The sequence below is a fragment of the Borostomias antarcticus genome (genome assembly GCF_949987555.1).
Source record: "Borostomias antarcticus genome assembly, chromosome: 11".
Taxonomy (NCBI): Eukaryota; Metazoa; Chordata; class Actinopteri; order Stomiiformes; family Stomiidae; genus Borostomias; species Borostomias antarcticus.
This window is the reverse complement of record NC_140244.1, coordinates 8,227,024-8,241,869: the sequence shown is the minus strand read 5'-3', so window position 1 is coordinate 8,241,869 and position 14,846 is coordinate 8,227,024. Positions and strand designations below refer to the sequence as shown.

General features: G+C 48.5%; 1 protein-coding gene across 1 annotated transcript in view; it reads left to right on the top strand.

Annotated features, from left to right (window-relative positions):
- Window positions 1-12,604, top strand: part of tasora (transcription activation suppressor a) — a gene marked incomplete at its 3' end in the record, with an annotated part of 47,764 nt that extends 35,160 nt beyond the window's left edge. The window contains exons 19-26 of the mRNA XM_084445776.1: window positions 59-280; window positions 2,648-4,143; window positions 4,243-4,365; window positions 9,592-9,751; window positions 10,013-10,121; window positions 10,862-11,040; window positions 11,145-11,294; window positions 11,436-12,604. Coding sequence (XP_084301902.1) covers window positions 59-280; window positions 2,648-4,143; window positions 4,243-4,365; window positions 9,592-9,751; window positions 10,013-10,121; window positions 10,862-11,040; window positions 11,145-11,294; window positions 11,436-12,604 — 3,608 coding nt within the window. The remainder of the gene's footprint in view (window positions 1-58; window positions 281-2,647; window positions 4,144-4,242; window positions 4,366-9,591; window positions 9,752-10,012; window positions 10,122-10,861; window positions 11,041-11,144; window positions 11,295-11,435) is intronic.
- Window positions 12,605-14,846: the final 2,242 nt, after the last annotated feature.

Genomic DNA, 14,846 nt, shown 5'->3' with positions numbered 1-14,846 from the left:
CGCCCTTGCCGTCCTAGTATGGTTGTTCTCACCTCCCCCCCTCCGCCGCCCGCTGCAGGTCTGAGGACGGAGAAGTACTGCCAGAGGGAGAAGGACAACCCCCAGGACCCGCGCTTCCTGCGCTTCCTACAGGTCGCCGTGGCAACCGGCTACCCCACCGTCCCCCGGCCCAGCTCCGCCTCTCCCCCCTGGGCAGCAGAGCTCAGCCCCTCGCACCAGGAGCAATTAGCCCCCGTCCCAGAGGACTCCCAGCACACCAACGCCCAGACCCACCTCTCAGGTGATTAAATAATCCAGTCAAATTCAGCAAAGACTCAGTATAGCTGCTGTACAAGTCTAAAAGAGGTTAAAGGAAACATGTCAACATGTGAAAAAGGGGCTTTGTATCTAAAATGTGTAACTGGTAATTTTTTATTATTATTGTTATTATTATTATACTAGAAACAGAACCCCCATTTTAGCCTACTTAGTTAGCCAGCTAGCTTTCTGTCCACAAGTAATGATGTTGCTGTACTTTCTAGATAGCTGCAGCATCCGCACAAAATGATGTGATACATAGCAAAAGCTTTGTGTTGAGTCCGTACTAAATACAATAACTAAGCAGAGTATCCTGTGGTCTTGTCCTACCAGAGCACCATCCAATTAAACCACCCAACATGTCCAGGTTTTGGATCACTTCCTATCCCTGGCAAGAGGTGTCTGACACCCCTGATGTAACAACCAAGACCAGTGCTTCTACAACACACTCAATTCTGCATATGACAGTCACTTTCCTGTAAAATCTGTTTGAAAATGCACCACACACACAGACCACAGATGACGGCTGAAATTAAGCACCTCAAACATGTAAGCCCTACCGGAATGGGGTGAAGTCCTAGCCTGGAAGCCAGAATGATCGGCAAAAAATAGTAGTTTTCACGATAGAGTCTGGACTTCCAGCCACCCAGAACGATTTGAGTGGGTGGGAGTACTTGCCTTTACAGACAAACTCCTTCAGCCAACCAGCGTAACAAAACATAGATCAAACTTAGTCTATTTCTGCAATAACTGCACTTGCTGTATTTATTCTTCTAACATTAACGTTACTGCTCATTGCTTCTTTCTAGCGGACTCCTGTTATGTTTCTCCTCATCTACGCAGGGTTCAAAACTGCGACCAAATGGTCGCATTTGCAATCTTTTTTGGGGTAGTGTGATGTGTGATGTAATATTTGGATGGGCCGCATTGGTAGCAGCAGGTTTTCCTTCAGAGCTTCTCTGTACTTTGCCCTCCATCTTTCAGAATTTCTCTTCCATTTTGTCCCTTATGATAGACTTAACTGCTTCAGGACATATTCTATTTTTTTTAATGTCCTCTCTCTGATTGGTGCTTTTAAGAACCTTCTTCCGGATCCGTTTGGAATGTTCCTTGGTCTGGTGTAGGTTCCTTGGTGTAGTCTTAGTTTGCAATAACCAACTGCAGAATCACCCAATGACAGGTGTGTTTATTCTGAAATCATGTGAAACACCTCAATTACACAAAGTTAGACAGACTGGACTCGCTGCAGAACCATGTCTCCCTGAGCCAAGTAGGCCAGTAAACTTGGAGCCAGCTCCAGTTTCAGGTACTAAACAAAAAAGAAACAGAAGCAGGAACAGAAAGTGCAGGGAGGCAAGAGGAGCGGGCCCTTTATGGTGGGGGACAGTACGCAGTAGGAGTTTGGGATCCGGACTACAGACACCATTACCAGACCGGGGGCTTTGATGGAAGACGCCATCAGATGCCCCAGCAACCCAGTAACCATTGGGGAGGCCCTCTATCCAGCACACATATTCCCTGCCTCAACAACAGTTTCCTCCCCAAATTTAACATGGGCAGAACATGCAGCAACAGCCACTTGCAGCTCCAGGCAACTGCGAGAAAACAGGAAGTTTGCACCAGATGGGTGGCGGGTGGGCGTAAGCAGCCATGTGAGACGAGCCACAGATCCACCTACGGTGGAAAGAAAGCTTTGCATGTCCAAGACTCCTCCTGCGTGATATTGCAACTTTGAGTGAAACTGTATAAATTAGGTAACTGTGCTGTTATGGGTTTGAGATCAAGAGCCTTAGCTTCTCTCAAAAAATCCATTGCATCTTAGCTTAAGGAGCTCTTTTGATTCTGTACCAAAAGCCTTTAAGTAAAGAAGAAATACTTGCTTTCTTAAAAATACAAACCATTTTTGCCTCGCCTGATGCTTGTAGTACTGTCTTGCTTTAAACCATCCAGATGAGTGTTATATTTGTAAAATACATCATGAACCTTGAGAAGGGTACTACCTGTGGTGAAAGGGATACTGGAAGAATCAGAGTAAGGTTCCTCTATATTCTGACAGGACCTTGACCTGGGAAAACCGCTCGAGGAGCGAGGGGTGTCCGAGACTCCGGACACCCCAACCCCTTAGAGGGACACATTGTCATCTGGCCGAAATAGCCGGGAAACGTTACAGAAAGCTCACACGTGAGATGATAACCAAAGTTCATAAACGAGCCTCCCAGCTGGTGTCTCACCGACCTAAAAGCGGACGATCTAACCCTCCCCTACGGGGTCTCACAACATGACGCGACCCAAGCGGTGTACAAAGACCAGGTGGCCACCTGAGAAACTAACCTCTGTTCCCCATCTACAGGTCCCGGGGTAGAGACTGACTGGCTGAAAAAAGAGGAGAGACGGGAGGAGCCCAGCCCTCCCCCTCAGTCCCCCTTGGCCTCCGAGAGCTCTCCCCCACCAGAGAGGAGCAGGACTCCCTCAACGCTCCAGCCTGAAGAGGACAGCCCCATGGAGGACCAGCAGGAGGAGGAGGAGAGCCCCATGGAGGTCCAGCAGCAGCAGCAGGAGGAGGAGGAGGAGGAGGAGAGCCCCGTGGAGGTACAGCAGCAGGAGGAGGAGGAGGAGGAGAACCCCATGGAGGTCCAGCAGCAGCAGCAGGAGGAGGAGGAGGAGAGCCCCGTGGAGGTACAGCAGCAGCAGGAGGAGAGCCACGTGGAGGTACAGCAGCAAGAGGAGGAGAGCACTGTGGATGTCCAACAGCAGGAGGAGGAGGAGGAGCAGGAGAGCCCTGTGGAGGTACAGCAGCAGCAGCAGAAGGAGGAAGAGGGGGAGGTGTTGGAAGTAGAGGGAGGGGAGAGTCCTCTTCTGCCGCCTCCTCTCTCCTCCTCCAGCGTGACTCCTCCCCCCAGAGCTGTTGTCTCAGGAGGCCTGGACAGCATTGTGGAGGAGCAGCTGGGTGTCTTGACCTCCGAGATCCAGCATCTCCTGCAGGCTGAAAACATAGACTACCACTCCTCTCTCTCCCTCCGGCCCCAGCACCACCTCGCCCCTTACCCACTCACGCCCCTTTCCGAGTACATCACTTTCTACCACTTCCCCCTGCCTCTGCACGGATGCGTCAGCTCGCTGAGGGAGGACCTCGCCAGCATTCTAGACTCTCAGAACGTTCTAGAATTCCACAGGAATCTAGTTCTAGCCCCCAGTCACCAGGCTTGGACTGGCACTGACAACCCTAACACTAATACTGGAATCACTACACATGGCTCTACCACTACACACAACCGAGACTCTGTCTCTGGCCCCTCCCATGTCCACCTGTCTGTCCCTGGCCCCTCCCATTTCTCCAACCCAGTCCTTGACTCCTTCTCCAACCCCCCTACCTCTCTAGTGGGGTCCCAGTTCCCCTCCCACCCTCCCATCCCTGACCCACCACGGCTATATCTACCTCAGTTCAGCTCCATTGTAGCAGCCTCCAACCAGGGCATGGACTCAGCCAGCAGGGTACCAGGAGGGCTGGAGGCTGGATCTGTGTCTGACTCTAAGATAAACATGGATGGTGAGCCACCATGTGACAGTCTATGCTCTGTGAGCTCTGTGGAGGGCGAGCCTGCTATACCAGGGCTGGGGGGCAGATGTCCAAGTCTGGAGGCTCCGTCTGGGCCCGACTGTGACCCGACCTCGGAGCCTCTTCCTGGGCCCGGGCTGATCAGGCCGTCCATCAGCAGCCTGATCAGCCAGCTGAGGCCCGAGGTGTTCAGTAATCTGGAGGAAATCATGAAGGACGTGCAGAAGAACTCCGTTCAGTTCTACATCCACACTGTGGAGGAGGAGAACCAGGTCCACGATGACATCAAGGTAGCTAGCTATAACATTAGACATACTCAGTCTCCCTCTCTCAATCCCTCTCTTCTTCTGCGCACCTTCACCCTGTACTTGTCCCCTCTCTGTGTCCAGGAGTACCTCCAGAGGCTGGGGAACGTGGAGCTGAGTCCACTCAACTTCCTGGACAGAGAGAACAACATGGACAAGCTGCTTATTATAATCCAGAACAAGGACATCGCCACCCAGATACACAAGGTATGCAAAACACACATCTATGGCCCCAAAACGTAATTGGTTGGCTGACAGGGAGTTGGTAACCATTACCCTAACTCAGTGGCTTTTAAAGTGTGAGGCGCGCCTCCCCTGGGGGGCGCCAGAGTCTTTCAGGGGAGGCACAGAGAAACTCTAACATGACGCGCCAGAATATTGGTTTTATGTTATGTGATGTGAAGACAAACATCAAAAAAATATTGAGAGAAGTGTATGTTAAATTTGAGGACATTGCAGGCTGTAAATTCAATCAATCTAGCCTCCCCACCTTTCTAGTTAGGTGTGCCATATTGCGATTTACATGGATAGGATCTAGCGATAGCCCACGACTGCAATGTGTCGTTTGCGAAGAGGTGCTGGCTAATGATGGCATTAGACCTGTAAAATTTCGCCGACATCTAGAAACTAAGCACAACAAGCTAGCATCAAAGCCACCAGATTTTTTCGAAAGGAAACTCGACACGTAACTGTTGAAGAGCAGGCTACTGACCGAGTGATCAAGGTGATGACTTATTTAAGTCCCTACCACGGCTTATAGAACCTCACCACCAGCTCCACTCACCACCAGGTTTCATTTTTATCCGTGGCTCATGAATCTAATATGTTCTTGCTTAAACTACCATCACAAGTCAATCAGTCACAACCTCTCTTAAATGCTTCTCCCAATTCTCTCTCCCAAATGGGTGTGTGCTCCCCAAGCACTCTCTCTGTTAGAGCGGTGCCACTTGATTTAGACCTCTGTTCGTGCTCAGAGGTCAACTCCTCAGTGTCAACTCACACATGCCTCCCCTTTCAACCTCCCTCTTCGGAGGAAAATTCCAGGCCAGACCCTCTTTAGTCAGACTGGGCTTTTCCTCCGAAGAGAGAGGTTGAAAGGGGATGCGTGTGTGAACCTGCTCTTCAACTTGGTGCCCGAAGAGGAACGCTAAACACTACGGGAGTGATTTGACGTCAGTACACTGGAGGAACCACTGGAAAAAGGGGCTTGACCCTTCGTGGAAAACGAGGACACGGAGGACAGTCTGGAAGTGACATTCCTCTCAAAACAAAAAGGAGCCTGAAGACAAAGTGTGTTGCAACGGAGAACCAGATCCACACTTATGAATTAAGTGCCTTAAACGTGCGTAAGGCACCTTGTCCAAGGGAAAGAGCCCTAGACTTGGAAAAAATCCTTAAGAGGGATGCCTCTTCACCAAGGCTAAAGAGCTAAAGGGAGCTCATTTGCGACATAAATAGTTGTCGTAAAAACGACACAGAGGTCATAAAAATTACGGAAAGGAGATTACCAGAGACGGTGTGATTCGGAGGTACAGAGGAGCATATGGAGCTACGTCAGGACTCGAATGAAACAAACTTTCCTGCGCTTTCTAAAACGAAGAAGGAGAAAACCAGCAAGGTGAGCGAGGAATCATGTGACACACTATGAAGAGGATGGGAAAAAGATGTGATTGTGAAGGAGAAAATGGTACGTAAATATTGAATGTCTTCTTATAATGTGATTTATGTACTGTATATGTTCTCACTGCAGGGGAAGAAAGACAAAGGGAAGAAAAACCTCATGTTCGCCTAAACGTCTGAGGGAAGCCCCAATGGGGGTCATGGAATTTTGTCAGGAAAATGACATTGTTGACGCGTCTGTGGGGACACCGTTAGGTCCACCGGACATTGGATGTTATGATGAGGAGAAGGCTAGCTCTGCACCACCTCCCTTGGTGAGGGAGGTGCCCAGCTCTCCTGACGTGGTGTACAATGAAGGGGGGGAAAACGGAACAGAACCAGTGTCATCTTTTAATTGTAAAACGAAATATCCAATAAAAACAGAACCAGTGTCACCTCATGCTGATGGGAAGCCAAGTGCATTTGATGAACCCGGGTGTCCGGGTTACACCCTGACCATGATCACCTCTGAACCAGGGATTCCAGGGAGAATTCAGTTCTTCACGGACCACAATGAGTTGATGGACGACAAGCAGCTGGCGGACCCCGGAGAATGGCAGAAAATTGCTACAGTGAAAATGGGGTTCGTTCCACTGCCCCCCCCCTTTATACACTGGGACTTAACTAGATGGCTCAAATATAACCACTTTTCTGAGAGGGTGGGGTTTTCATTCACCCGTATGGGGGCAGCAGAATGCTTGAATAATCAACTAGAATCCAAAGAGGAAGTGTTGATTCAGGTTTATCAATACCTGGAATCTGCAATGTGGGCGACTATTTCGATAGTTGGCAAAGAGGAAGGTGTTGACCTTTCAACAGTGGCTTTCCTAGGGTCTCCAGGAGCCAAGTTGCCAGCTGTGTTATATGTTGGATACAAAGAGGTCGGTGGAGGCCGAAGTAAGTTGTATACCCTACCCCCCAAGCCCGGACGAGTCCCCCAGGACAACACACTCAACAGTTCAGGGGTAGTAATCCCGACCACCAGTCAGGAACGAGGTGGACTGTCCAGTGCACAAAGGGCCCCTTCTATAACGAGGAGTGACCCCTCGAGAGCACCAAGTATCAGCCGTGAGAGGCGAGAGGCCTACGGGGGCAGACCCGGCCCAAGCACCTGGTACAGGCCTAGAAGGTGGAGAGGGGGGTTTTACGGACACAAATCAAGAGAACATGAGAGAGCATATGCCCCCTCCAGATGGGATCGGGGGGGGCCAGAAAGATGGCACGGAGGAACACGAGGCGGAGGCAAGACGGCCAGAGCATCGGCTCATGAGATGCTGCGCAATGCAGGAAGAGAGAGAGATCCTCCATGGCGGAGCCCCCCCCGCATACCAGAGGAACGTGGTCATAAATATTATAGGCAGACCCCTATAATTCAAGGATGGATTGATGATTAATGAATGCTCCACACACATGGAACTGACAAGGGCCCGGCTAGCTCTGGGAGAGTGAGAAGAGACCTCTATGTCCCCCACCCCCCCCACCCGGCCAAGGTCTGGTGCTTATCAGAAATGAAAAAGTGGATTAACACAAAAGGAGCAATGTTGGGAGGGCTGCCTGCGACAACAACAACCTTTAGTAATCGGGTGATGATGCGAATAACAGGCGTTAAAAGTAGAAGATGTAATCAATTAGTAACACTGCTTAGAGTTGAATATAATTTATTGGAAATGTAATCACTTAAAGCAGAAGTAGACATTTATAAGTAATGTCTGTTCTTAGTCAAGATCAATTATGTAACCTTGTATGCTTGTGAGACAGTAATGACTAACGATTGGAGAATGTATCCATGTATCAATTGCTTGAGTATATAGGCAATGCTTAAAGTAGGATACTTGATAAGCTGTTAATTAGACATTTATTCTTTGATGTCCTGCTTTGGGTGAGAGAGAGAGAAGCTGTTGAATGTAGGGATTGTTAATCTGCCAGGGAGGATAGTTCATCCGAAGAGACAACACCCTGCCCTCCTGAAAGGAGATTCAAAAAGAGCTTGTGAGGAGGGAGACGGGACTTGTTTCCATCAACAGAGGAGTGGAAGAAGTCAGCGGCTGAAGACCTAGAAGCTATTCTCTTATGTTTTCTTGTAACCTGTATTTTTCATGTAACTGGATTATCTGTATAACTTCACCAAATTTTTAATAAAGATTTTTTACTCTTGCATCAGATATTTTCTCCTCGCCTTTATTGGTTTGGTGAGTATTGATATATCTTGCTTGGGTCATTGAATTAAAGATTGAGATTTAGCTAAAAGGTTTTACAGCAGGGCAATTGGGCCCGCCAGCCCAGGCTGACTAAAGAGGGTCTGGCCTGGGCCTTTCCTCCAGAGAGGGAGGTTGAAAGGGGAGGCGTGTGTGAGTTGACACTGAGGAGTTGACCTCTGAGCTTTGAGCACAAGCAGAGGTCTAAATCAAGTGGCACCGCTCTGAGAGAGCGCTTGGGGAGCACACACCCATTTGGGAGAGAGAATTGAAAGAAGCATTTAAGAGAGGTTGTGACTGATTACCATCTGACTCATGTGATGGTAGTTTAAGCAAGAACATTAGATTCATGAGCCACGGATAACAATAAAACCTGGTGGTGAGTGGAGCTGGTGGTGAGGTTCTATAAGCTGTGGTAAGGACTTCACAAATAAGCCATTACCTTGAGATCACTGTCAGGAGCCTACTCTTCAACAGTTACGAGGACAAAAGCGAGTTGAAGGTTGAAGTTGTCAGGTGAACCTCAAAACTGAGGCTTCATATCGGATGTCGCATTACGCATCGCCAAAGCAGGTAAACCACATAATATTGGAGAAACCTTCGTGCTGCCAGCTGCCAAGGAAATGTGCTCCATAATTATGGGAGACAGCAGCAGCTAAGCTAGACCCTATCGCACTTTCAGACAATACTGTGGCTTTCTGGATTTCGGACATGGCATGAATAGAATTGTCACTGAGTGCACGTATGTGTTGTTGGGGGGCGTGTGTATATCAGAGTTTTCTGGAAGCTACTGAGCCAGGATTCTGGGAGAACCTGGGGCCCTATGATTTCCGCGTTGTAGATGACACGGACGAAATCGCAGAATCCAAACATCAAAATGAAGTTCAGACACTCAGAGAATTTTTTTAAAGTGCCATATATATGAGGATTTTGAACAATTTGTAAATGACAAACAAATATGTCAATATGACATAAACATGAACAGCAGATCCCTGTTTGGCCTGGCCGCTGTTGTCTGAACTCCTTGCCTAGCATTGTTTTAAGGGTGCATTGCTTACTGTAAATGTAACGCTAAAGCAAGTTTTTAAAGCCGCTTGAAAAAATATGGGAAAAATGGGTCAAAGGTGTAAAAATCAGAATCCTGGAAAAAAAACAAAAAACAATGAGAAGAAACTAAATGGAATTTTGTGAAAATGAAAGTCTTTTGTATGCCAGGGTTGTTTTGACAGTCTTGACAGTTGCGTAGGAGAAAACAAAACAAAAATTCCACACACCGTCTTAGCTTACACTTTATTGCAACATTCAGTCCTTTGACCTGCATCAGACATGAAATAATAACAATGAAAAAACAAGTGCACAGTAAATCTGTCATCCCCTACCCATAATGCATGCTGTATATAATGTACAGTACAGTTGTTGAATTAAATGTTAAAAGCAAATTCTCAGCTAGTTATCACATATGACCTAGCCATACTCTCTGATCTATCCAACATGATCAAACTACCTAAATAAGAGTCCTTGTTTCCAGTGCTCCGAGAGAGCCACCAGCAGGGAGGCGTAACCGTCAGTCTCTCCTCAGATCCCATCCCTGGTCTCGCTGAAGCGGCTCCCCTCGGTGGTGTTCGCTGGCGTGGACAGTCTGGACGACGTCAGTAACCACACCTACAACGAGCTGTTCGTCTCCGGAGGCTTCATCGTGTCGGACGAGTTCATCCTCAACCCTGACTTCATTACTCAGGGTGGGTCAGACGCATCCAGATCTCCTGACATGAACATGTTACTGCAACAAGCCAACAATTTCACTCCTGTTAACATAACAATGATAACAACAGTTTGTATGTGTCAAAAAACACATCTAAGTCAAATGTAATAATGTACTCTATTCCAAGGCTGCGAAAAGAGAAAAGAAAATGTTAAATGTAGAACGAAGAATGAAGTCTGACTAACTTGGTTGTTGTTGACATGGAGTTTGACGGCGTTGTTGTTGCTGTTGTGTGTAGAGCGTCTGCTTGCGTTGCTGATGTTCCTGGAGCAGCAGAGCTCCAATGAGAGCCTCTGGAGGTGGAAGGTCCACTGTAAGACCCAGAAGAAGCTGAAGGAGCAGGCCAGGTCAGGTCTTACCAGATACTTGGCTTTCAACTGGCACTGGCCTCAGATAATGTCTGAAATTACATATCATGAATGTGCATCCTCTCCAATGGCTCTTCTTCTGGTGTCACTTTTATTTAAACACGCACCAAATTACACCGGTTTAGGCTGCCCTGGACGCGGACTCTAAAGAACAGAAACACATAAAGGTGACGACGAGAAAGGACAACATAATAAACATGGGGGGAAACCAACTACATTCCTAACTGCACACATTTAAGACAAACATTCATACTACATAAAAACACAACAGAAACATCTCTAGCCTAGTTCACGACACTAGTGGGTTTTAAGCAGAGTCTTGAAAGTCTGGAGGTCAGTGGGAAGTCGTTCCACAGTCGTGGAGCTGCCACTGCGAAGGCTCCATCTCCCCTTGTTACCAGCTCTTGACCGGGGGACCTTCAAGAGTCTCTTGTTGTCAGATCTGAGCGATCTCACGCTGGAGGAGTAGTCCAACAGTTCTGTGATGTAAAGTGGGGCGAGGCCATTTAGGGCTTTAAAGACAAACATGAGAGTCTTGAATTTCACTCAACCTGACTGTGAGCCTGTGAAGAGATGCCAGAACTGGAGAGATGTGGTCCGGTTATATTGTTACAAAGTCTTTCCTGTAATATTGTCAATCATGTTAGCATGGAATGTCCTTTAACCGTGCAACATTGCCTGTTCTCTAACCATCTCTGTCTTATGTTGCCTGTCTTTAGGTTTAAGAAGGATGCAAGGAACATCCTGAGCGTTCTGACCACCTACCAGAAGAGGCAGATTGTTGAGTTCTTGCCCTACCATGACTGTGACATGGCCTCACGCCAAACCCCTGACCTGGACTGTCTCATCAAGCTCCAGGCCCAGCACGTCCAGCACAGACACATCATCTTTCTTACAGGTAGACATGCTTGCGCACACACACACGCACACGTTCAGCGTCATTGTGATTCGTCAATTTGTCAGTAATGTCTAACTCTTAACACGCCTTTCTCTGTCTGCCAGAGCGACGGTTCGAGATGTTCCCAAACTACTCCAGCAGTGGAATCGTCATCGCTAACATCGATGACTTCATGCACCGTTTCCACGACCTCTTCGGTTTCAAGGACATGCGGGACAAGATGACAACCACCGACAATCCTGTGACTGTGCAAGGTCAGTGCTGATTGGTCACGTCTCTAGAGAATGTTGAGTTTGAACCCAACGGCCATCTGAAAGTCGATAGATCTTTATTTTTTTCCCCTCATAGAGAACATTCACTCACAGCTTTCCTTTGCGGTCTTCCTCCTCTTCCAGATCCGGAGGTCGGTCATGCGCTCGCCTGTCATGATGACGTCCCCCTGCCCTCTGTGGAACACTCCTCGGTGACTGAGAGGTCCCTCCCCTATACAAACCATCAGACCGCCTCTCCCTCCCAGGCACAGGACTTTCGCCTACCCCTTAGGGACCAGTTGGTCCCCAGCGGAGAGACCCCTGCGTCCTCCCTGCCCTCCACCTCCTCGGAGGGGGCCCCAGCGGAGCCTGACTTTGAGGCCCTCAGGCAGGCCATCTCCCAGTTCAAGGCTGAGAGGAAGGCCCGCGCCCTGGCGGCCTTGGACCCGCAGGCGGGGGAGAGAGACGCCCCAGAGAGATTCAACAGCAGGCCCCACCAGAGCTCGTCATCCAGGGCTGAGTCTGGCTCACTGACCCCCACCATGCTCTCCGGCCACTCCCCCGCCGTCAGGCTGAACGAGCCCAACCCCATGCAGCAGGCCGTGGCTGCCACCCTCACCTCCCTGGCCTGCCTCCACTCTAAGCTAGGTATGGGTGGAGGGTCGGAGTCTGACAGTGACATGTCGATCTGTGGCTCCAAGGACAGCTCCGTCTTCAGCTCCCCCCGCCTCAGGGCCCTCCCTAGAGCCCCCGTCAGCCATGGGGAGCAGGACTCAGAGGGCCATGGGGAGCGGGACACGTTTATCGACGCCAACGGCAACATACCAGACACCCCCCAGAGCCCCAAGCAGTGCAGCAGCACTGGCAACCCCGGCCCCACAGAGGAGGACACGGGGCTCCAGGGAGGGCTGACGCCAGGCAAGGAGGTGCAGGAAAACCCCAGCAGCAGCCAGGGGAGCGCGCTGCCCCACCCGGCCCTCCCAGCAGCGTACCGCGGCGCGTCGAGTCCGTCTGCAGCCATGAACAGACTGGCCATGCAGCACAGTGCTCTACTGCCCTCACCCCTGGCAGCCCACCTGAGCCTCATCAACAGCCATACCCTGCCCTTACTCAACCCTGCGTCTATGATCAGGGGCCTCCTTCCCAACAACCTGCCCCAAAACTGGCCTGGGCTGGGGCAGACTGTGCCCCCCTGCGTCTGGGGCTTCCAGCCCAGAGGACTGGGGCAACCGCCCCGCCCAAGCCTGATGGGAAACTACAGCACCCAAGGGAGCCGATTTCGGCCTCAGAGAGGTGGCTTCAACGGTCTGTGAGAGCACAAGTCAAGTCTGGCACTACAAAATAACCTTCTAAACAATAGTTTGTAATTATTCTTTTCTTTTTCTTTTTTTTTTACATTTTGTACTAAGTTTTTGTAACCTCAAAGCTGCGTTTGTGTGTTAATGGGCTGGTTTTTAAATTAAAGTTCGTTTATTTTTTATACATCTAATTGTTCGAATTGTTGTTTCTATTAAAACACCTGTCAAAACTGAGGCTGCCATTTTATGAGGAAATATCAAGATATTGAATTAAAGGGATAGTTTACTCAAAATACATTATCCCACCTACTAACGCAAATTCTTGTGCTGGTTAGCCAATCCTCATGAATTGATTATTAATGATGAGCCTGAGGATAAAGGAATGAACCCATTAGAACCACACTGCCCAGTCTGCAGTTCAGAGTAGGCTAGGATATGAATCTTATTTTGATACAGTAAAAATGCAACCTTTGGTGAAACTGCACGTTGTATATCAAATAATAGGCATATGTATATAACGCCTATACACAATTAGCCTTTTGCCAAAGCTGCTAGTAGTTAAAGGACAGTTGGCCACAAGTTACTTCTCACTTGTGTTGAGAATGTGGGTATGATTATGACCTTGAACTCAAAAGTCATGGGGTCCCAGGTCACCGTGAAATTGGCAGGTACATGTAAACAACTTCAATGTAGGCCAGGGAAGTTTCTAGATGTGCTAGGCTTGGGGTTTAGGGGATGTCAGCATATGCTTATGTGAGGAGAAATAAAGTTAATAAATAAAGTTATACGGGTGCCAACCTGCCAATCATCAAATCTTCAGACAGTCTGGGATCGACATTTTCTGTTTTAGTTTTTTTCAGTGTTTGGTTCCTTTGTAACTAGTCTATTTTACGACCCCCTAGGTGCCGTGATCAAATTCGAGATGAATGAGTGGTAATTTGCACCACCTGAAATTCCTTCCAGAGTAATGGTGACTGATACCTTAAGAAAGAGGTTCTCAATTCAATTAGTTCTGATACCTGTTGGAGCACTATATGGGCACTAACTAAATACTGTATCATCAAGCATAGCTCATCCAGTTAACTTATGCCTTTATACATTTTGGAGCAATCAGTAATTGGTAATTTAGTCCATTATATGCCCATCTTCCCCCCAGAACATAGCATGTTGTGTTTGGCAAGTCCTGTGATTGATAGCTTGGTTTGGCTATTGTTTGCAAGCTAGCTAGCTACTACTATTCGGTGGAAAATAGAACACACTAATATTGGGCAAAGCTGAGCAATGTAAAAGTAATTATTGAGTATGCTGGGGTGAGGTAATAGTTTAGTGTTTGTATTAGGGCATCTGCACTAATTTTGGGTAAAGCTGCAGCTCCTTGCAGCAGATGAGCAGGCAAGATAATTCTATAGTAGGCAGCTGAACACTGAGGGCGGGGCTCTATTCAGAACAGTATTTCTATTGGCTGGCAGTATTTTATGGTAAAATTAGCCAAACCGTAAATTTATTAAAAATCCGACCCTGTCACGGTTTGTCTGGGACCCCTGCACGTACCCGTGCCAAATATGAATGCTGTCAGGCCAACGGCGTCAAAGACCCCATTTAGATGTGGTTTTGTCCCCAGAGAGCATTACATTACATTACAGTAATTTAACGCTTTTATCCAAAGCGACTAACAATAATTGCATTTAACGTAGGAAAAGCCAATGTACTACTACTTGCCAGAACTCACAAGTGCGTCTCCTTTCTAAAACAAGTGACTAAGAGCATAGTCTGCTGAAGGCAAAGTGCAAGAATAGCAATCTAAAATGCAATAGGTGCTTAAGAGGCAGGATCGTTGTAGTACTTCTTGAAGAGATGAGTTTTGAGCCTGCGACGAAAGATGGGCAGCGACTGCTGTCCTGACGTCAGTGGGCAGTTCGTTCCACCACTATCGGGCCAGGACAGAGAAGAGCTGTGACTGTGTCGATCGACCACAGGGGCCTCGGAGTGACGGGGCAACCAGGTAACAGAGCGTAGTGGTCGGGATGGGGTATAGCGTTTGACCATGGCCTGGAGGTAGGAGGGGGCTGTTTCTTTCATTGCTCTGTAGGCTAGTGCCAGAGTTTTGAACTGGATGCGAGCCGCTACAGGGAGCCAGTGTAGAGAACAGAGAAGGGAAGTTGTGTTGGAGAACTTGGGGTGATTGAACACCAGGCGAGCAGCAGCTTTCTGGACAAGTTCCAGGGGTTTAATGGCTGACGCCGGGGCCCCAGCAAGA